The 23,509-nt window shown below is 34.2% G+C and overlaps 3 protein-coding genes and 1 non-coding gene across 6 annotated transcripts in view; 3 read left to right on the top strand and 1 right to left on the bottom strand.

The window, feature by feature from the left end:
• Positions 1-451: 451 nt before the first annotated feature.
• Positions 452-3,819, top strand: LOC149901418 (recQ-mediated genome instability protein 1-like). The gene is made up of 7 exons (XM_090111597.1): positions 452-624; positions 706-896; positions 970-1,066; positions 1,465-1,577; positions 2,140-2,280; positions 2,442-3,121; positions 3,637-3,819. Exons 1-7 carry the CDS (start codon positions 542-544, stop codon positions 3,784-3,786), a joined length of 1,455 nt encoding a protein of 484 aa, XP_089967723.1. The 5' UTR covers positions 452-541; the 3' UTR covers positions 3,787-3,819.
• Positions 3,820-4,288: 469 nt separating this feature from the next.
• Positions 4,289-14,315, bottom strand: Usp16-45 (ubiquitin specific protease 16/45). Of its 2 annotated transcripts, none has more exons than XM_090112064.1 (7): positions 14,190-14,315; positions 13,143-14,016; positions 11,322-11,445; positions 9,369-9,519; positions 8,525-8,669; positions 7,443-7,541; positions 4,289-7,283 (listed from the first exon to the last, which is right to left on the bottom strand). In XM_090112064.1, the coding sequence occupies exons 2-7, from the start codon at positions 13,984-13,986 to the stop codon at positions 5,701-5,703; spliced, it is 2,946 nt and encodes a 981-aa protein (XP_089968190.1). In that variant the 5' UTR covers positions 13,987-14,016; positions 14,190-14,315; the 3' UTR covers positions 4,289-5,700. The 2 variants fall into 2 exon arrangements, with proteins under 2 accessions (XP_089968190.1, XP_089968191.1); XM_090112065.1 differs by having other exon boundaries at positions 7,446-7,541.
• A 160-nt stretch (positions 14,316-14,475) lies between these two features.
• garz (Sec7 domain-containing protein garz) overlaps positions 14,476-23,509 on the top strand; it is a 31,279-nt gene continuing 22,245 nt past the window's right edge. Inside the window, exons 1-10 of one of the 2 annotated variants that reach the window (XM_090111677.1) lie at positions 14,476-15,008; positions 15,155-15,273; positions 15,775-15,883; positions 17,007-17,177; positions 18,873-18,975; positions 19,581-19,813; positions 20,109-20,238; positions 21,673-21,841; positions 22,421-23,050; positions 23,277-23,427. In XM_090111677.1, the coding sequence (XP_089967803.1) occupies positions 14,708-15,008; positions 15,155-15,273; positions 15,775-15,883; positions 17,007-17,177; positions 18,873-18,975; positions 19,581-19,813; positions 20,109-20,238; positions 21,673-21,841; positions 22,421-23,050; positions 23,277-23,427 (2,116 nt within the window). In that variant the 5' untranslated portion in view covers positions 14,476-14,707. Of the gene's footprint in view, positions 15,009-15,154; positions 15,274-15,774; positions 15,884-17,006; positions 17,178-18,872; positions 18,976-19,580; positions 19,814-20,066; positions 20,239-21,672; positions 21,842-22,420; positions 23,051-23,276; positions 23,428-23,509 lie in introns of both variants that reach the window. The other variant, XM_090111678.1, reaches the window with a different exon arrangement.
• On the top strand, positions 17,773-17,903 carry LOC149901416 (U11 spliceosomal RNA). The gene has a single exon (XR_016457709.1). It is a non-coding gene; the product is annotated as a U11 spliceosomal RNA (small nuclear RNA).

The raw sequence follows: 23,509 nt of genomic DNA, 5'->3' as shown, positions 1-23,509 counted from the left end.
TAACGGTTGAATCATGTTACGTTTTTAATCTTCATTTTATTAATACAGAAAAAATATTTTTAATAAAGAGGAAATTCTTAACCCATTAAGCGCGAAAGGATAAAGTATATGTTGAATAAATATACGGGCACGATGTTAAATATAAATGCTCAAAAGATTCTCAGATGTGAATGGCACACCAAGCAATGATAGACGTATTAAATTCAATAACAATAAAATTAAAGAGAATTTATATCTTGATACGGGTTACTTTACAATGAAACATTGTATTATAACAAGAAAGGTGTTAAATTTTTACGAAAAAAATTAAAGTGCCCGTAGGGTGCCCATTATCGTAGTGTGATCGTAGTCTTTCCCATGAATGATTGTCAAGCAACTAAAAAAAAGTTCCAAGTGACAGTAAAAATGACAATTTATGTCAATTTATTATTTTGACATAATTATATGAAAGAAGAGGGAAAAGCAAATAGTATGAAAAAAGTAAAATTTAGTATTTTCAAAGTTAATTTTGTTCATTTTATTACACAATGCCCACATAAATATGTCTCTTCATGCTACACTTAACACTGTTAGAGGTTTTTTAGCCTCAAATTATATGTTAGTGGATGATGAGTGGCTCTCTGGGTAAGGTTTGTTTCAAAATAAATATCAAAAATTGTGCCTTGCCCTATATAAACGATTTTTAAACGTGTAATTTGGTTACAGATGTGTTGAGTATTTAAGCGAAGACAATAATTACAGCGTAGATGAGATAAAAAACCTAGCAAAGGAACAGTGGCTTTTAAACAACCTCAAAGAAATATGTCCCGGTTCCCTTCCCAAAAATTTGAAAGATCAGAAAAAGACCTTGCTAAATGGACGTTTTGTTTTGCAAATAAACGCAGCCGTAGATATTGGTACATCTTTAAAATAGTCACATAATTTCTTGTATTCCTTTTAAAAATAAATTAAGAGTTAACTCGTTTTTAGGTGCGCCGGCGTATCAACAGTATTTGAAACTACAAAAAGTGAACACAGAAAATATAGAAGCAACAAGATCATTTGAAGATAAAGTAAAGAATAATAGGTTAGAATTATTTTTATTAATAACTAGCAAACCCGGCCAACTCCGTTTCCCCACCAGATGGCTTCATTTTATGTAATATTTCATTTTTTCCCGCTTTCCTTTTGAAATTTTTCCCGAATTTTCTTTGCTATAAACCTCACGGAGCCCGAGATCTTTAAAACAAATGCAAAACTGTGGAAATTGGTTCGTGCATTCTGGAGTTATAGCGTCAGGAAGGAAAACCCCACTTATTTTTATATAGTAGATTACTAGTGCCGCGGTTTAACCACATGCTTCTATTGGTCGTAGTGTGATGATAATTTTATAGCCTATAAAACTACTCAATAAATTGACTAGTTAACACTGAAAGAATTTTTAAATTGGAATTTAAAAAATTAAACTTACTACATAAATTTCAGGATGATAAAACTATACATGACAGACGGTGTGCAGGATGTGTCTGGGATTGAATACAAACCGATGAGGAATCTGACCTGTGACATCACACCTGGCTGTAAAGTTCTGATAAAAGGTAACATACTATAAACTAGATTTGTCATTGCCTACATAGATTACAAATGTAAATTACTATAGATACATAATAATCTATAGTATTTGTTTCATGCAATAAAATTGTTATGTTTTGCCAAGGCTGTTCATTAACCCATTGAGCCCCGAACGGCCAGATCCGACCGCAACACAATAGATTTTCTATTGTGTCTGTGATTCCGGGGCCTGATGGATTAATGTCCATCTGTTCTAATCTAGTAGATAAGATTAAGTTACTTCCTTATTCAAAATATTAGTATGAATTTACATGGCCCAGTAGTAATATATTAATAACTAGCGGTCCGCCCCGGCTTCGCCCGTGGTACATGTTTACGTTTTCTCTACATAAAAACCATCCTCGTACTTCAAGAAATATAATAAAAAAAGAATTATCGAAATCGGTTCAGCCGTTCTCGAGTTATGCGCTTACCAACACATTTTGCGATTCATTTTTATATATAAGATCTCATCATTTTGTTAATTTTTATCCAACTTCAAACTATCTCAAGCAACTACTATTAAGTACTTATCTCTTTAATGTTAAGGGCCAATAGAATGCCGTCGCGGAGTCATGCTACTTACAGAGAGTTCAATAGAACTACTTGGTGGAGAGGTACAGGAATTAGTGGAAACTAATTCATTGGCTGGATTATTGTCTTCCAAACTGGGTTTACCTGCTATTCAAGGTAATTACACACATTTTTAATCATTGTAGAGCTTTTTTAGATAGAATGGCTTTTCGTTGCTTTATATTCTCTGTAAAATTCCTATGAAATCAATAATTTCGTTCAGCGATCAGTGTTATAGACAAAATTAATAAATAATGTTTTATTACTTTAAATTACAGAATCAAATTTGAACACAACTATAAATCGACCAAGGAACACGGACATCCCCACTCCACACACGCAACTACCGCCTCCAATTAATGAACCAGCCTTTGAACCTGTAGATCAAACGTCCCGCCCAATAGCCAGGGTTACCAGCATACAAGTCCAGGGCTTTGTTGATGACGACATAGATATTGACCAATTAGCAGCTATAGAAGCAGAATTTAGTGGCAACCCTAGCAAACGACCAAGTTATGAAGACTACCCTCAACCAGAGAAAAAATTTAAAACCAACACAATTGATGATTACCCTCAAGACAACGACTTCTTTGAAGATGAAGACCATTTGCTCGAAATGGAAGCCAAATTTGATGAAACTGAAATTGATATAAAGTTTCCTGTGAAAGTGTCGTCCGAACCTTTTGTGTACATAAAACAGATTAACGACTTAAGTGACGGTGAGAAAGTGGGTAGAGTGTTTTTAATAAAGGGACAAATAATTAAATTGCTATCAAAGTTATCGGTAGGGAAAGACGGGTGGAGTTTAAAGTGTACTTTAGTGGACGGTACGGGGTCGATAGATGCGGACTTTACTAGTGATGTGCTCTCTAAGTTGGTGGGTTTCACGCCGCAAGAAATGAACGATATTAAAAAGCAGATTGCGAAAAGTCCAGAGTTGAAGGAAAAAGCTGTGTCTGTAAGTACTTTTAGTGAATAGATCTGTGATAAAAAATAACAATCAAAAGGTTCTTTATATCATTTAATTATGTTTATGTAAAAACTAGCTGATCCGCGCGGTTTCACCCCCGTGGCTCCACTCCTGTTGGTCGTAGCGTGATGATATATAGCCTATAACCTTCCTCGATAAATGGGCTATCTAACACCGAAAGAATTTTTCAAATCGGACCAGTAGTTCCCGAGATAAGCGCATTCAAACAAACAAACTCTTAAGTTTTATAATATTAGTATAGATATGCAACATGTAATAGTAAAGTTTTGTTATATTACTAAGGTCTCTCTTACGGATGAGACACCGGTAAGTCGAGTAGACAGCATTTTAGGCAACATATTTTTTACCAAATTACATACATTGCCAAATGCACTTGCTGTATAAAATTTAATGTTTAAATGTAAATTTTTAGCTAGTTGTATTTTGTTCCTTACTACCAGAGTCATTTATTGAGTTTTAATTCGTCTTTTTATTAATTCCAGGCATTGCAAAAGGCGAAGGATACATTACAAGTTTTATACTGCATTATCGAAATCACGGTGTTGGATGTGCCGAAAATAACAAAACTCATTCCATTTGAACAGCGACATGCGGATCTCTTGTCGAATAGGTTAAAGAGCAGCGCTTTGTAGTTTAGGAAATAATAAATATATTTTTATATTAAATTTGTCTTTCATTGGTTATAAAATGACCCTAACAAGCTATATTTCCTGTTCTTAATAAGTACTATATAAGAGTTGTTTCTCTATAAATGGCATAACTAAATTTTACCTGTATAAATATGTGTAGTACAACTTTGCTACACGATTTCGTTGGCAAAAGCATTTATAACTTGCGTTATTCCGGTAGATTAGCTACATCACTCACAAATCATTCAGTTGTTTTCGTGTGAGAGTAACAAACATACAACCTTCCTCCCAAACTTACACGTTAATCTTATGATAATTTAATAATAATTGATTAATTGGTGCAGTTTCTTTGTATCATTACAGAGCAGGCATTTGACCGCGTTCTCGCCTGGTAAGTGTAGGTGAGGTCGATCCTTGGTCGATCGCTTATCATGCCTGTCCTGAAAGAGCCTATTCACTCTAGTTAGGTATTAAACTAACCTTAGATAAAAAATGAAAGCCATGATCAGTTTTTTTAATTATTTATTTCACCTGTTCAACACATAGTATGCTTCAATATACAAAGTTACCAATACGTATATCATAATCAAATCTAACGTCACAACGCACGATATTCCTGAACGCAAACTTAATAAACAATAAGCAACACTAAATATCAAGGTAAAAGTATACAGGGCAAGTAAAATAAATTAACAAGCTTTTTAAATTTTGCTCTAACATTTGCAACGCTCTTGTGAGATCCGATTGTATAATCGTTGAGAAGCTTTCCATTTAATATGAAAAGATATCAATTTTAGCAGATTGAGTTATCTTTGTGACGTATAAACCTATTTGGTCTTAAAAATTACGACGGTAGATCAAAGACGTCATTTTGCTACTTAACAAAATCTACTGTGTTTGTATTAGCTAAAGTACGCTATTCTGGCTTGTAAAAATCGTTTAAGCTATTTAAAATATAATTAAAGATCATTGAGCATATTCATACAGCCGTAGATCGTATTAAATTAAAATTCCAATCGGGCAGTGGCTTGGGATAAATTATAAACAAAGATAAATTAATGTAATACTAATTTATTTCAAAGCGATGAAACTGAAGCCATGAAATACATACATAAAATCGAAAATAATACATGCAATAAACATTTCATTATGTATGATAAATAATGTATGATTATACGATACGAGATGCGATAAAATTCTACCTTGACACCCAATGGAAGACCATTCCGTTAAATCGAGTCCTAACAAACAAAAATACAGACAGCTCAAATGTTTCCCGTACAAATAATAACTTAATTTGGTACATACCTGGAAACAATATAAATAAAATATCAAAATAACAAGGTTATCGTTAATGATATGAGTTCGTTTTTAATGTTGGCGTTTTATTAAAACTTACACTGCCTCATTCATTCATAATTAAAACAGCAGCAAATTAGAGTATTTTATTTTATCAGAAACTAAATTGGAACAAAAATAGTAGAGGCGCCACTAAAATGAATAATATGAATAATATTATATGTATATGCATAATATAATCGTATAAATCATGAATATATGATAACGTACTATTGTATGACACAACAATAAAATATGTACTTAGGCATGAAAACCTACAGGATGGAAAGAATAGAAAAATAATTACAGCAACTATTGAACTATGTTTTATATTCAGCAGTTAAACCAAAACTGCAATCATACTGTATAAATAATGAGTTACTTTACAAGAAGAATCTATAATCGGCTTTAAAATAACGCAATAAAACGGTACACACCGATGAGAAGCCATCAGAAGCTATATACAGAACGTCGTTAAAACTTAACACATCACGCATCCTACGCGTTCCGACTCTACAAGCGTCAGTCTTCCACTTAAATGCCATTCCTTACGATCCGAAACCGTTAGGCCTTCAGTATTTATAGGATCCTCTCGTAGAAGAGAAGATAGGCCTGGGCCCGCAACACTTTCTCCTCAGTGACTTCAGACACCATGCTGTCGGACACGTAGAACCACCTGCCGGGAGGAGCTTCTGCGCACGGAGTCGGTCCTTCCCCTGATTCGTATCCGGATAGATCAGACTCTGAGTCGCCATCGCCATCCCCACTGCCAGACGCTGGGATGTTAGCGCTCTTTGGCAGGAACCACCATTTAGGGTCTCCTCGCTTGACTGCTTGACGAACTTTTACGTATGCGACGTAATGCCCACCGTGCATACCACCAGAATGTTCCACAACTCCGTATAGCGAGTAAAGCAGTTCATTCTGTCCGCGAGTAACGTTGGGTAGCTTCTTTAGCTTATCCATAGCACAGAATGGAGCCAAATCTAGTATAGTCGGGAAATCGACGTGCTTGGACATCTTCCTGAACATACAACGCGGCCCAATCTGGAATCTCTTCAAGTGCAAGATGAGTATTGCGGGCGGGCTCGATACCAAGAAGCGTTTCGACGCATTCGTGTAAACTGTTTTACCATTTTTGCCATTGGCTCTCTCTGTGCAAGTTTCACAGCCGACTTTGTTATTATCAGTGAGTAGCTCTAAAGCCGTAAATTGGCTGAGACAGGACTGAATGCTGCATTCGTCTTCATCACACACATATCTGGGAGATAGAGGACTCTGTCGCGGGAAGGACATGAAATCTCGTGTGATGCTTCTATCTGGTTCATTATAAACTTTTGGTCGCGGCACAGGCGGTGCGTCAATATTATTCTCCGTCGATACCGGGGAGGGGAAGGTCGGTTTCGGTTTAATTTCATCCATATCCAGTTTCAATTTATCCAGTTTATTACTGACTTCTTGGTTATTAATATCGTTGACCGTATCTTGCGGGCTGATCGAGTTGAACTCCCAATTGTGTTCCAAGAGATCTCTGCACGCTTGTGTGCTGATACCGCGCGAGACAACTTCATTCGAGTATTCTGGCGCGAAAGATATTCTCGAAACCGGGCGTTCGTATTCATTTTTCACGGGCGACAACTTGTGTTGTGGACTAGACAGGTCAAGATTAATTTCACTGGACAGTGAGCTATGGCTGCCCATTTCCTTGCCATTTATCGGAGAATCCACATTATCAACTGTTTCAGTCGAGTCATGTTTAGTTGCGTCCGGGCTTGCGACCCCCGAGTCTGGGTTGGAGAAATTTTCCAATGGCACGAGTGGTTTATAGTCCAACGGGATGGGCAGGGTAGATGTTGCGACTTCCGCGAATTCTTTATCTTTATCCGTTGATTCTGGAGTATTGTCCGTTTTCTCTTTGTCCATATCGACGGGGCTGGTTCGGATGGAGTCTGAACTGATGACTTTTTCCGAATTATATCCTGATTCCATGTGGTAGGCTGCAAAATTTGCAGCTGTGTGTGGTAAGGGGGGTGTAGCCGTGGAAGCGTGTGCATTCGCCTTGGGCAAGTCCTCGAGATTGTCTTCAACATCTGCGTCTGATTGATCGGAAGATGACTTACCGTCCTCTTTGCCGTTCGCGTCGGTGCCCTTGTCTTTAGTACCTGGAAGGAAATATTAAATTTTAATGAGATAAATTACACTATTAGCTTATAATGTAAAAGATGCGAAAGATTTTATTAAATGTATAATTATGCTAAAAGGCTAAAAGAAAAGCAAAAAGCACATTTATTAAAAATTGTCATGCAATATGATGTACTAACCACCTTTCTTCCTAGCGGCCTTTCTTGCAGCCAATCGTTCCTTCTTGAGCTGATGTTTTGATGGTTTATTCTCCTCTAGGGTGTTATATAAATTGTCTTCTGAAAATGTTTAGAAAACACACGCAGATGTTAAAAAGGGACGGGGAAAATGTATTGATAAATTTGTATTATGCATTAACTATTCAAATTACATACATTTATATAGTCTTTTTTTGTCGATATTATTAAGTTTATAAATATGTACATAATTTAAAAATTCATCAATACTGGAAAGTAATAAAGGAAAAAAACTAAAACACAGTATCAAAAATAAATTCCTATAGTGTGTGCTTTTTCGAATTATACTTCGACTAATTTAATAAAAACACTGATAAAAAGTACATTATGAAGCTTAGAGCATACATTACACAGGTTACAAGTGATCTTTTTAATTGTACATAAAGATTTAATAAAATTTGGCTTGTGTCGTGTCGCTCTAAGCTTTGTAAAAATAGGAATAAAAAAAACTAATTTTCTACGCACAACATTTAACAGTATCATAAACAAGCAGAAATCAATGTGGTTACAACATCAAAAAATATAGCATTCCTATATCTTAATCTAATCATAAAAAAATAATTTAAAGTTTAAAAAAACGATTTAGCGTTCTAACAGAAGAACGTAACATACATTCCTTGAAATTTCGAAAAGATATAACTATTAAATTATTAAATGTGCACAGTACAACCACAACCACGTCCAAAACACATAGATCCAAACAAACAAACACACACACGTCCACTATATATTTATTTTACTAACAAAATATGGATCTGCGATATCCGAATTGTATGCAAAATAAATAAAAAAGACGGGTTGTACTCCGGGAGTGCCGGCAGAAGTGAAAACTTGATTATTAACGTTCAGCATGTTTGATATTTTGGAATGGTATCCGTCTTACGCATGGAATATAAGGGCTAAAAAAAAAATCCGTCTTACGCTTTTTCGATCAGACCACGTGTCCTGACGCGAGTTTAATATTTTATACCCAACGCCGCTAAAGAAGTTTTCACTTCAAAAATAAATATAACACTATGACTAACCATTCGCTCGTCTCCTGGTGAGTGCTGGGGGCTGTGGCCGAGTCGCAGCCACAGGTAGCGACAGATCCAGGAAGTATTCCGCTCGGTCAGACTGTTGGTAGCACTCTTGACATTCCAATGTGGATACCAGGAAGCCACGGAACACCTGTAATTGAATTATCATTACATAGTATAAAACTTCTCTTTTCTGTCCCTATGTCCCTTTGTATGCTTAAATCTTTAAAACTATGAAACGGATTTTGATGCGGTTTTTTTAAAAGATAGAGCTATTCAAGAGGAAGGTTTTAGTAAATAATTTGTTAGGTTTTAGACAAAGCGGGCGAAGCCGCGGGCGGTAAGCTAGTTACCCATATTATGGAAAAATATCCTCCTGAATATATTGAAGAGGATACTCAAGGAAACAGTAACTAAATATTCATGGACTTGATTTACTATGATATTTTATTAGTCTTAGTTAACAAGCTGACATGCAATACAATAATTAATTTAAAGCACTACCCAATATTCGTTTTAAATCAATACCATATAACTTACATAAGTAGTATTTACTTGTGTTTGATTTTACGCTAGTATTTTAAATTTAAAAATTAAATACTTTCTAACGGAATTACGTCGATTACGAACACCTAGTAAAAGAATGAACAAATCGCGTTCAAAATTAATTGAAGTCTATTGGTATTACCACAAAACAATTTAAACACAGTCGTAACTTTAAACCAGGGATCTGTCACTTTAATAGTTGTCTATGTGAAATACGACAAAACCGGATTAAAGAGAACCCGCGCTTAAAGTTAAACCCTGTCTAAAGTTTTTTTGTGGTAAGACAGTATAATTTCTAACTTACCTGTTCTGGTCTAAGCATAGTATCGGAAGCTTGTTGTCCATAAAACTTGACTTTCTGTCGCACCTCACCATCTACCTTGGCCGGATCCACTTTAGAGTTCATGCCGAGACTGCTGAGTATCACTGACTGGTAACGACGCAGGTCTTCAGATCTGAAAATTTTAATAATTTTCATTCAGTCATGTTTTTCCACAAAATTTTATCCTACAATATTATAAGTTATAACCGAGCAAGCAAGCTCGCTTTTGCCAGCAGACAAAAATATTAAATATTCTCTTATTCTAAAAAATCATATTATCGTAAAAAAAATTATAAGATAACACATGAATAAGCGATATATGCTGTAAGGGCTGATTTTTCAACCCTTGGATAAAACTTATTCGTCTATTTTAAAAACATATTCTAATTGTCCGTATTTGACAGTTTACGCGACATTTTAATATTATAGGTAAACCAGAATCTGATGGCAATTAGGGAAATCAAAATTTTGAGTGTGCAACCCTAGGGAAAATGGACTGAACGATCTTGATACTACTTATTTTTTATTTTGTCCTCAATATCATTAGTCACATTACATAAGTAAACAATACTGTACTAAGTACATATTATGTACATACATAATGAGATATCCACTTAATATTATGTAGGTACACACTTACATAATATATAATATACATATTACTTTTATATAGGTAATACATGTTATTATTTACATTATATTTTATCATTATCATTATGCCATGTAAAAATATGGATGTAATGATAATGCAGATCAAAAGTAGTTTGCTTATAATCTATACTCTATACTAATATTATAAAGAGGAAAGGTTTGTATGTATGTATGTATGTATGGTTTTCACGCATAAACTACTGGACCGATTTTGATGAAATTTGGCACAGACAATCTTTAGACCCTGAGAAAGAACATAGGCTACCTTTTATTGCGAAATATGTACCACGGGCGAAGCCGGGGCGGACCGCTAGCTTTTTATAAAATAAAATAAAACTATGTTTATTTTCGTAAGTATTATTATTGGACTTGACGAATAGCCGTATTTCAAACTCCTGTAATAATTTTTCATAAAATTATATTGTAAACAACAAACAATATAATAGTTACCTAAAAATAATATTATTAATTTAAAGTATCAAAACGGGTAAGTCCAATTTACCAATAAAATTTTCAAAATTGAAAATTGTGATGTGTTTGACCCTTCTTCATCGAATGTTTTTCTATACACATTATAAACAACACCTCTTGCTTGTGATCGCAGCAGCTTTTTCGACATTTTCGAAGATTTTTTTAGACAAAATCCTAAAAATTATTCATCAATTGCAAAGAAGACAAATTATTTGACAACCAATTTAATAGTTGTCAATTAAAGTTGCCACATGAAAATCTTTTATTTCTTTAATATAAATATGCCATCAGATTCTGGTAGACCTATATCGTGTAATACTTTATTGGACGGATAAGTTTTAACCGAGCATTGAAAAAACGGCCCTAAGTATATTAAGTTTTAAATTATGTATTAAAATATGTACACATAACGATTTTGTAATCATATTTTTAATCTATGCACATTATGCAATAACTGCAATGTTAGGTAATGTACAAGATGCTAGGTCTTAATCATGAATAGAACATATTATTTTAGAGTATTCTATAGCTATAATTAAAAACATAAGTCATAGATAAAAATACCACACACCAATCAATGTAATCTTACATAATTGTGTATAATTCAGGGCCGTTGATAAGTACTATCTGTTACATATTGGTTATGACAAACTGTACGATAATATTTACGATGTCAAGTTTAGTGTTTTTTTTTTTATATTAATAGAAGAATATATTTAAAAAAACTTCAATATTTTTAGAACATTTTACATATTTTCAAAAGATTATATCGAAATTATGTATCGAAAATACAAGAATACTTTTTCATATTACCTGACAGCTTCAAGCAAATGCCGTAACAGTTCATGAGAGTCATGTTGGTCGCCTCCACCAAACTGCGGCAGCTTGTTGACTAGAGCTGACAGCAACTTGCGTGGGGTGTACACACCGCCTTCACCTGAAAGTGGTTGTAAAATATATAATATCCATTAGAATTAAATTATATGAATGTTTAGTTTCTGGCCATTTCTAAGTGTAATGTGCATTAAGAGAGAAAATGAATAATTGATTAATGTTATAATGTAATGTGTGTGAAGATAGAAAATAAATACATTCTAGTAAATGTGTGTATGTAATTTCTTTCAGTATTTTAAGTAGTCCAGGGGCTTATAAAACAACAAAACAAATAGTTCAACAGACTTAAAAATTATAATATTTGAATACTTTGTCTTTATGTCATTACCCTCTAAATGAAATAAAAAACAACACTCATCTACAAGTGCATTAACTGACCAAACCAAAATTCAATAAGCTACATATTTTGTTTAGTTGTATCTATTAGAGAATACATTTTATTATAGAATTTCACATCAATGATAACTATATCAAATTTTCAAACATAACAGTCTATTTATATCCCCATAGATGTGACTAACAAATATTTTAACATCTCCATGCAATATCCAATATAGCACATGTTAAATAGGTTAGCTAAAAATAATACCCATTTAGATGACCTAAAAGTCACATTGCAACTTTTATTTTATTTGTAAATACTAGATATCCGCGCGCGGCGTCGCCTGCTCTGTAGAAAACATAAATACTAAAACCTACCTCTCAAACTACTCTCATAAAAAAACTGCATCAAAACCAATGGCATAGTTTTAAAGATTTGAGCATACATAAGGACGGACAGACAGTGACAGTGACTTAGTTTTATACTATGTAGATGACTACTTTGAACCACACATAATTTCATATAGATTAGAAAAAAATACTGTATGTTGCCCTTTATCACCTTACATGAATAATCAATCTATTTGACTATTCTGTATAGCTTGCCAAAAATGTATACTTTGGATTTGTCTATATTATAAACAAGTAATCTGACTGCATACCAGCAGCATTTTTTTTCATTTTATAACTAAAATTGCAAAGAAAAGATATATGGTAGCTAAAACTGTTAATATATGAGTTACAAGTTATAATTCATTATTATTCAAAATTTAGTATTACTTTTGTAATATCAGTTTAATGAATTTATTGTGGTCATATCTTGGTACAGAATACAATAATTAAAAATTAAAAAAACATGTAAACATGTAATATATTTAAAAAGGAATACATGACAAAGGAAATCCAGTCTAGTGTTTAATAAATTGTTTTAAAGTAAACAATAGCAACATTGAAAAGCAATTATCTTACTTTATAGGTTTTACCCTTCACTTGGTAAAAACGAAATTAGAATAAATTATTTACACTTTGGTTAAGGTTAATGAGATGCCAATTAATGGCCTATTACCATAATTGGAGTTTTTATTAAAGCCTAATTTAAAATGTTGCATCAATACAGAGATGCCTAAGGTCTGTAAAGGACTTTTTAAGTAGTTTAATTCATTATAGACATCAAGATTATTTAACAAATCAAGAGAAGAATAATTGATTCAATTCAATTCATCATTCACTAAATTATTTTCCTTTGCTGTTTGACAAACAAATAAATAGTATTATAATTAACATAACATTATCACTTATAAGAATTAATTTTAATTTGTAATAAGTGCAATGAACCTTACTTTTCACCTAATTAATAAAAAAACAACTTAAATTTCCTAGTAGGGATATAGAAATAGTAAAACAAATCACCACAATTACCTGTCTGTAATTCCGCCAATGTTTCAGCCAATGTCCTCGTCAAGGGGCCCCATTCTCCGAGCTGTCCTGTGATTGGTGGCAAGTCTACATCCTTGCCATCGTCCCCGCTATTATCGCCTTTCAACTTCAACTTGCCTCCAGGTAGAGTGAACCTCTCACCCGGTACAGCCATCTCTTGCAAAACATCCAATAGATATGGTGTCTGCACTAGACACTGCATCACAGAGTTGAAAAAGCATGTGTTTCCCAGATTAGTCAACCCTCTCACCCTCGGCAAGTTCAAAGCCATTGCTTTATCTTTAGCCTTATCAGTTTTAACTATAGTCTCTGTTACTGGTGCATCTGCATTTTTCTGTCCTGGACATTCAAGGAACAGTTCTATGGGAGGCAACCTAGGATTACCAATAGCTTGTTTCTTAAGGTATTCAATACACTCATGGAGTTTCTTAGAGCTAGCTGTAGTTACTTCATTATTACAATTGTAACAATATATTTCCCATGTGGTAGTGTTAGCAGTGAGAGCATGGCAGTCTGAGTGGGGTGTGTTGAAATGATTAAGGGCGTGTTTATTCCGAGCACGGCCACATAATTGGGACCCGCATCGTAAGCACATCCATAGCGTTAAATCTATTTCGAAGTTCGGATCGTCGACTTCCGTTTTCGGATTCTTTTTGCACTCCGAACATTCCTTCTCAAAACCACCAGTTTTCAGAGCTCTCTTCAACTTTGAAACGTCCACAGCTTTCGCAATGTGAGGGCATGTGGATTTTGCAGATTCATCGCAAGATTCCGTAGATTCATCACCGTTCTCGGTCGGATCACTCTGTCTCTTTTTCTTCACCATTCTCGGAATTTAATTTGGGTTACGCACCGCCTGCAACGTAATCAGATACAGACTTTAAGAATAACCACACGAACACAAAAAGAACAAATTGTCAAATCTGTGTCGATAGCCATCGAACGCATGACGACGCACATTCACTGCAAATTTATGAGAAAACCTAACATTTAAAGCAAAAACCATGGATGTCCCATATTTGAACTTACAATTACATACGAAACGAAAGCAGAGAATATTACAAAGGCACACTTTCTGGATAAATTAATAAATTTTCTTTTGTCAGAAAGGTAAACCACAGATGTCGGACATCTTGACAGCAATCAGAATTACCATTAGCAAAAATAATCTATTAGTCGTTAAGGTCGTTGCACATTTGCGATTCAAGTAATCGAGTGATGTGTTAATCGATTCAAAACAAATTGATCAATTACCAGGTATCTAGGTCTGTTTTTGACACTTACTGCTCTAGCGGTGAATAGCGTAACTAAAATTCTGAAACGTCAACATGTCAGTGATGAGATTAAAATAAGTTGTAATTTTTGTGATTTTCTATTGATTTCTATGATATATTTGTGTAAATATTCTACAAAATATTATTCATAATTAGTTTTGTGTTGTGTTTATTACCCAAAGATGTAACAAGTGCGACATCCGTGGCAATCAAATGACTAAAATTGTTGATCAATTTTGGATAGAAGTTGCAACGATTTGAAAATTCATTAAAATGTCTCTACCTGGGAATGGAATTTTCGTCGTGCAGGGCGAGATGGCCATGCTGGTCACCGCCATGCGACGGAGCACTCGATGGGGCTCACATTCCTTTCCGAATGAAGAGTACGACATGCTCATGAAAACTTTTCAAGACCTTAAAATAATTCTTAATCAAGTGGACGATCTGAGGCTCCTCGATCCCGCTACGTATTTGAGTCCGTTCCTGGAAGTGATTCGAAGCAAGGAAACTACAGGGCCTGTCACTAGTCTTGCTCTTTCTTCAATACACAAGTTCTTATCATATGGACTGATAGGTAATTAAATTATTGTAAATATAAGCTTCATTCTAATTGGAAACTGCATCCTTTTATTTTCATTTAAATCACTCTTATATTACATACAACGTTTGAAAAGTTCTTTGTGCAATTTTTAATTTACTTCTTTGTTTATAAAATTCCAGACCCAACCCACCCTAGTGTACCAGCAACTGTGGAAGACATAGCTGATGCAGTGACCCATGCCCGCTTTGTGGGCACTGATCATTCATCAGATGGAGTTGTTCTTATGAAAATTTTACAAGTATGTTGTTAATCTTAATTTTTTACATATATCCCTATTACACAACATATGTCATCATTTTCTTGAAAGGAATCCTTTAAATATTTATCCATTGGTTTCTTATAGATATTACACAAGCTATTCAAGCTATACTCAAAGTTAACCTTAAACCATTTGTAATGTAGTCCAAAAAATGTGGCTATGTGAAATTGGCACCCTAATTATTTAAAAAATTCACCTTTTTTATGGTCATTTGTAGGATTATAATATAGAGTAGTAAGTAGTGAAAATTATTTTGTTTGTAGTTCCTCCAAAAAAACATTTTATAACGACCAAAAAAAGTCATCCTCAATAGTTGATACAAAAAAATAACAATAATATTTAAAAAGTATTGATAGTGTTTCACAGAATTCTAGTGGAGATAAGTAAAACCACTTGAAAATTGTCTTTATTTATATCATGTTTTCTTAGTTAGAAATAAAATAAATAAATTTTTATTTCATGAAATAATACGATTTTCAGGTCCTAAGAACACTGATGCTAAGCCCAGAAGGAGCCATGTTAACTGACGACAGTGTGTGCGAGATTATGCTCAGCTGCTTCCGAATCTGCTTTGAGACAAGACTCACAGGTAATAAATATATTTTTTTAAATATATGACGGAAGAAGGGGCCCAAAGGCTATTTTTAAAATGAGTGACGTCAGCAATTCTGACATCACCATCATCAGAGCAGACGCTCATACTCGAAGTTGAACGCCCGTGGGTATTTTACTGCCTTTTTAATCTACGTGGAAATTATAGAGAGAGCTCCGAACGCTCCGACGGCCGGCGAGTGAATGTGCTCTGTGCCGTCGGGCGATCGCATTTAAAGCAAACTATGACTCACAAGAATTAGTTTGAGTGCTGCCACTCGAATTTTTACAATGAATTTTCATCAGTTTTAACAAACATTAATTATTTCGTTAATTTAATTATTTCATTAGTGGTTGATTAATGAATCAACCACTTATTTAAAAAGATCAAAGTAAACTTTAGCTAGTTATAATTATTTAGAAGTTTAAGGGTAGTCGTTTATCGTCGTTGCGCCGACATATATAATTTATAAATAAATAAAGCTATTGTAAAAAGGACCACCGGAAGTACATTACATTACAGTACAAAGTACATTTTTGATGAATTTGAAAAATTTATATACATTTTTTTCTATTTTCACAAACTATGGCAACTTTGTAAACCTATGATTTTGTTATAATATATCTCTATCATAATATTATCAAGAAAATAAAAAAAAAGTGACAGTAGTACCCACCTCAACGCTTCGCTTATGAGGCGTGCAAAACTAAAGAACAGGCATTCTTTCTTGAAATTATTGTATTGTCACTGATCCTTGATAGTTGTACAAATTATGAATTAAATCTGTGTATTGAAAGTGGGTTAAATTGAGTTTAAACTTTAAAGGTGTCTGTTACACACAAAACAAAACATTGACTTCATTTGGGATCTGTCTTCAACATTTGTAAAATGATGTTACAACTTACTGGACCAAAGAAATTTATTTTAAGCTATTGCATAGCTTCTATCGCGGGCCTTGAGCGCGGGGACCGAATCCAGAAATTCCGTAACGAAAAAACCTCACGCTCCCCACTCCGACGGGCGCGGAGGTGTGGCTTGAAGGCATGCTATCAGCTATGCTTTACCGCGGCAGTCCCCGAGTGCCACACGTCTTTTATCATTACATTTTAATCATCACTAGAACTATTACGCCGCAACGCCGAACAGTGCCTACGGGACATGACGCAGCTGATCTTCATGAGATTGCCGCAGTTTCCGATCGAGGACAACCCTCATAGCTTCGCTACACTCGGCTTGTCACTAAAGAGACGGGATAAGGTGAACAAGAGGAAATCGCTGACTAATGCTCACAGTAAGTTGTAAATTAATTACTTATAATAAATGTTATCAAATATGATGTTAAATCAACGATGGATAGAAATATAAAAACCGTAATGCTGAAATTTTAATTATAATTTAAATTTAAATCATGATTATTAGAAATTGGGAAGCTTCCCAAGTATTTTTTTAAATTTATTAATTTTGATTAAGTTATCAATAATGATTAGAAAGATCGCCAAATAAAATGCTAACACGCATAAGTTTCTATAGATCACAGAATATATTTTGTGCAAACAATTCCTGAAAGAAAATGTCTGATTGAAAACATCCATCATTTTGGTAATTTCAGTCAATTTAGTTTCATAGAATATGGAATTATTACTTTAAAATATGCAGTGAACTAAATTTTTGATAAAATTTCGCATCACAAGAAATATGTTATAAAAATATAAACGTTAGCTGCTAATTAGCAACGTAATTACGTTATTTACAATTTAAAGTCGTCATCACAATTGACTTTAAAAAACCGTCACTAGATGTCGTTAAGCTCGTTTTATGATATTTTAAATCGCGCTTATGATCTTTTTTCGTAACATTATAACATGAGCCCATTATAAAACTTCGATAAAAAGGGTGTTTACCGCTTTGATGGTACGCATGCCGGCAACGGTGTGCGGGGTATGGCTATCAAGACATACTCAACACGTAATTTTTGTTTTCGCGAGGCTGTTGACTACCCCTATGTATCGGCGCCTCCTATAAATAAATAATATCAATGAATTACCAATCATAATTATTGTTATTATATCATAATAACAATAAAATAGATAAAATAGATATATAATATATAATATAAAATAGATTCTAATGATTTAGTAGAAATGCTCTTACGGCTTAATGTGCCTGACAATTATACACGGGCTCGTAGCCACCGACTGTTAGCTGCTTGGCGCACACGCACGGTTCAACGCCAGCAGTCTCCGGTGCCTCGCATGCTTTCACTGCTGAACTCAATCCTCAATTCTGCACCAGTATATGATTTGTTTGTGTCAGGGATTGGAATGATAGGTGAAGAATGTAAGAGGTACCTAGAACTAAGAACATAGTGATAAGTTTAGAATTAAGTTTAATATATGTATGGTTTGGCGTATGCCGTAAATAAATAAATAAATAAATAAATAAATAAATAAATCATCAGAATTCGTTTAGTAATTTTGGCGTGACAAACATCGAATTTTCGGAAAATTCAATGCAAAAATAACAATATTTCTTAATACATTCCATGACATTATTGATTATTATGAGTTCATTGTTTTCGCTAATTTTCAAAATAAATAATATTTTTACTTTGTCGAAATTGTAATATAACAATCGCCTTGACGTCATATTTACAATATATACAACATGATATACAAGAAATAATTTTATGGTTTGGAAGTAAACAAATTTTATATTCAGTTTTTAGTATTCTTTTTACAATTTAATTTTGTTGTCGTATCTCATGCATATAAGGAAACGTTATTGTAGTTTTATACCAAATCAATACTTAAGTAAAGTTCTAATTAATTCAAAAATTTTGCATGGCAATTGGTTTATCCACTAGCCACTCTCTACTCTTCCTCTAGTCACTCATCCTGACTTCACTCTGTTTAACTTTATATACTTAATGAAAAATGTTGATAATAAAAATAATAAAGACACAAGATATATTATTTTATTTTCTCAGGTACAAATTCCTTAGATAGAAAATCGCCTGTAGCCGAGCCAACTGTGGCTGAAAGTCCAACGGAAACAGAAGTTAACAAAACTCTTACTAATATTGGACAGAAGTAAGTAATATTGATTAAAGAACAATACATAATTTAATGTTATGATGTTATGGTCGTGATTAAAATAATATTATATGTAAACTTCTGTTCATAGTGTTAATGTTGCGACATTGAAAACACTTATTTTTTCTTCTATACTATTTATTCTATATTCTATACTATTCTATACTAATATTATAAAGAAGAAAGGTTTGTAATTATGTATGTATGTATGTATGGTTTTCACGCATAAACTACTGGACCGATTTCAATTAAATTTAGCACACATATAGAGGGTAACTTGGATTAACACATAGGCTAAGTTTTATCCCGGAAATCCCACGGGAACAGTGGGCGGAAAGCTAGTATGATATAAAAAGGCTGCAACAATTACACTTGGTCTCTCCCAAGAGAGAATCTGCGTGTGAATCTTTCCTAAAAACATGTTGATGGTAAAGTGAAAATCAGTAATTTTTTTCTTTTATTAATACTTACTAATATACTAGCTTTTCGCAAACGGCCTCGCCCTCGTAGTAAATTGCGTTGCGACGTGAAATAAACACACTTTCACTTTTATATTACTAACTCTATAATTTAACGATAATGTTATTATATTATCCTTCCAGCCAAGACAAGAACCTAATAAATGAAGCAGAAATAACCATAGAACCAGTAGATGGCATAAAGAGCCCAAAACGTCATGGCCGCCATTCCTCCATGGACCTAGCTAATGGAAACACACCTATAAGCCAACTGCTCGAGAAATGTGTTAGCGGATCGCAAGAAGAGAAAGAGAAAGAAGAGAAGAAAGAAGAGAGTGAGCAGATAGAGACGGTGGAAGTTGGCGAAGTTGTGGAAGGTATGTTGAGTTTTATTAATATGTAAGCTTTTTAACCGACTTCGAAAATGAAACAACTTATTATTTAGACTTCAAGTGTCTATATTATAATAATTATTCAAATGCCTTATATAAATGAGAAAAAAATTGATTACGAGGCGGGATTCCTAGGCGAAAGATGCGGGTTCGAATACCGCCGTAATCGAATTTTTCTATTATTTAAAAAATTCTCATAGGTCAATATATTTTTCCAAACTACCCACAGCAACAGCAGAAGAACCGCTTATCACAGAAGAGAACAAAGAAGAACCGAAAGAAGAGACGCAGAACGAAGAAAAGGAGAAAGTAGAAGAATACGTGAACCACAGAGGCATTCGGTTCACGGCGCAAGATGATAGCTTGAATCTACAGCCATATGGACTTACGTGTATTAGAGAGATTTTCAGGTAAGATTTTTGATGTTTTTTTATAGGTCATGGTAGGTAGGTAACCGCCTCCTTGGTACAGTGGTTGACGCGTGAGCGTAGAACCGAGGGGTCCTGGGTTCGATTCCCGGTGGAGACGAAGGAAAAAAAATGTCTTGGTCTGGCAGGACACAGAAGGCTGATCACCTACTTGTCCCTAAAGAAAATCGATTTCTTCTTTCCCCACTAGGGGACACGGGACTTCATTTTTTTTAGGTAGGTAATCTTAGGCGACAATCATAATCATTAAAAACAAATTATATTTATTTGCAAGAATGTAGTTACAAATTATAGATGTTTTAATTACAATAATATGTGGCTAATACATTCTACCCATCGATTGGGTGTGCAAATATCAAGTGTCGTATGTGAATAAGAATTAAATAAGTAGAGGTTTTACGTATTATATTTTTCCGAACTGAAAAAAGTATCTGTAACTACTACATATAAGCATTGAATGTTACAATATCTTAGATGAAGATTAAATTAAATTTAAATGTTGCTATTACAATAAAAATTGAATGTTTCTATTAGAAAAGATACATTTAAAATAAAATTCATTCCTTACAATTTCATCCCTCTTGCATAATGGATTTTCATCAAAATCATCATCAAATAAACTCTGCATTCAAATAAATATACTTTGTCAATATAATTTGTAATAAATATATTTTCAAATATACTCAATACAAAAAAAAGACGTGTGGCACTCGGGGACTGCCGCGGTGAAGCTATTGCATGCTATGCCTTCAAGCCACACCTCCGCGCCCGTCGGAGTGGGGAGCGTGAGGTTTTTCGCTACGCAATTTCTGGATTCGGTCCCCGCGCTCAAAGCCCGCGATAGAAGCTATCCAATAGCTTAAAAAACTTTTTTTCGTATTTAATATGATTGAGATAATATTACTATGTATGGAGGAGACACCACGAACAAAATCTGTGCGCCATTTTTTTGCTCTAACTAAGTTTTAAAAATTATTATCTAGTTAGGTACTTACCGATGAAAGTTATTCCTTTGCACTTTTCCGTATTATTTATGCAATATCGTAACACACACGAAGGCATATTTGATGCGTTTCACTTTAAAACAAATAAAAAATGAGCGTGCAGTTACGCCATATGGCGTATGTTGAGCGGAACATAAGTGATGTAGGCGGTGTCGTCTCCATATGTATATCTCAATGCTGTAAAGTCGGTTTACTGACGATAGTTGAACGTGACAACGTCTGATTGTGCTTCTTTGTCGCTCGTTCCGCGCTCTCGCTTGCACTTCAAGCCTTACATGGAACGCCTCAGACTGAGGTAACGCCGCATGTGTCATGTTTTTTCGTGCGTGCAGCCGGCTTTATCGAATTAAAAGACGTTGTCACGTCAAAAAACCTTTTTTCGTATTTAATATTAATATTGATTATCGTGCAGGTTCCTCATATCCCTTTGCAATCCCCTGGACACCCAGAACACATCAGCGATGGTGCACCTCGGGCTGCAGCTGGTGCAGGTGGTGCTGGAGGTGGCTGCTGACCACCTGGCTTCGTACTCCTCCCTCATGTACCTGATCAAGGATCCGTTGTGCAGGAATCTGTTGAGTGTAAGTGGTAATTGCTAAAACAACATGTTTTTCATTAATTTTGTAAACTGTCTTTGTATGAAAAACAGTTGGTATATATTTTTTTTCAAACTCAAACTCAAACATTCATTTATTCAATTAGACTTCTTCTAGAAGCACTTTTGAAACGTCATTACATATTTTTAACATTTACCACCAATTCGGAAAGCAGTATCTACGGAGAAGAACTGGCAAGAAACTCCATAGTTGCTCTTTTTAATCATGTCAGTTTTACAATTTAATTTTACAAAATAACTATTACAATCATATAAATATAAATTAATTTTGTAAACTGTCTTTGTATTAAAACAGTAGGTATATAATTTCTTTATTTTAGTAATTTTTAGTCGAAACATCTATTTTTAAATACCAGTCGATCATGTACCCTTTAAAAGTTTTTATTTTAAAGTTAATAAACACTCAAATCTTTTCCTCTCTTTCCCTCTCTTCTTTCCTGCTTTTACTGATAAAAATCTGCCGTCAAGCATTGACTGTGAAAAAAAGTGACTAAAAATTACTCAACTGCAATCAGTTAGTAACGATATTATTTTCTGTCAACAGCTGTTGGACACAGAAAGAATTTCAATATTCGCGCTCGACCTACAAATCTGGTTCCTCCTATTCGAAGCACTCCGCGTGCACTTAAAGTTCCAAATGGAGGCGTTCTTCAAGAAAATCATAGAGATTCTATCCATAGACACGACCAAAGCGATATACGAGCTAAAAGAAATACACCACATTTCTCTAGAAAATTTGGCCCAAATGTTCAGAATTCCTGGACTATGTACAGAACTCTATCTGAACTTCGACTGTGATGTGTACTGTATAAATGTGTTCGAAGAATTGACGAAGCTACTCTCCAAAAACGTAGTGTCTTCCACCGCTTATAATATACACAGTTTGTCTCTAGAAGTACTAATGACTATAATAGAAGCTATAGAAATTGGGACTAGTCAAAAAGAGAAAGAAGATGTGGTAGATGAAAGGGAAGTAGAGAGGATAGGAGTGGAATATGGTCGTGGGGGTCATGTTTCCTTGGAATTAGGGGGGATGGATGACGCGTCTGTGGTCAGTGACCATGTGACACATGATATAAGTCAGTACTTTGGCGGAGGAAGGTCTGCGAGGCATAAGCCATCGGTGGAAATACCAAGTGATGCGGAATTGGACAATATTAAGAATATGAAGAAGGTAGGTTTGGGAAGTTATGTACTTCTTTTGTCTTATTATGATGATTAAAATTTGAAACTTCATTGTTTATAGGAATGAATTTATTTTTCTCCACATATTAACTCAAATCTGAGGCAGTCAAAATAATGGCCGTTCATAAAATTTTTTAAAATTTTGTGATATGTCAAAAAATTCTTCAAAGTGCATTTAAAAAAATATATTTTTAATTTTATTTTTTATTTTCAAGTGGGTAACCCAAGGCACTGAGCTTTTCAACCAAAAACCAGAACGGGGTATAGAATTCCTACAAGAGCACGGCGTTCTGGCCACGCCTTTAGATCCTGATGAAGTGGCTAACTTCTTAAGGGAAAACCCTGATTTGGACAAGAAAATGATTGGTAAGTAAAAATATGAGGCTATTAGAAAGATAATAGTTAATGTTTAATTTGATAAGTTAATCTGATGAAAAACTGGGAAGGC

The sequence above is a fragment of the Colias eurytheme genome, chromosome 17 (assembly GCF_061535395.1).
Source record: "Colias eurytheme isolate Ceu_HAF_F1 chromosome 17, ilColEury1 Martin Lab GWU primary, whole genome shotgun sequence".
In the NCBI taxonomy this organism is placed as follows: Eukaryota; Metazoa; Arthropoda; class Insecta; order Lepidoptera; family Pieridae; genus Colias; species Colias eurytheme.
Note: the sequence above shows the minus strand (reverse complement) of the source record. Positions and strands in the feature narration are given on the sequence as shown.

Coding starts and splice junctions, on each gene's coding strand:
- LOC149901418 (XM_090111597.1), top strand. CDS start 542: ATGTCTCTTCATGCTACACTTAACACTGTTAGAGGTTTTTTAGCCTCA. Junction 1,067..1,464: donor GATAAAGTAAAGAATAATAG/GTTAGAATTATT, acceptor CATAAATTTCAG/GATGATAAAACTATACATGA. Junction 1,578..2,139: donor CTGTAAAGTTCTGATAAAAG/GTAACATACTAT, acceptor TTTAATGTTAAG/GGCCAATAGAATGCCGTCGC.
- Usp16-45 (XM_090112064.1), bottom strand. CDS start 13,986: ATGGTGAAGAAAAAGAGACAGAGTGATCCGACCGAGAACGGTGATGAA. Junction 11,446..13,142: donor ATTGGCGGAATTACAGACAG/GTAATTGTGGTG, acceptor AACCACTTTCAG/GTGAAGGCGGTGTGTACACC. Junction 8,670..9,368: donor CTATGCTTAGACCAGAACAG/GTAAGTTAGAAA, acceptor ATTCAATTACAG/GTGTTCCGTGGCTTCCTGGT.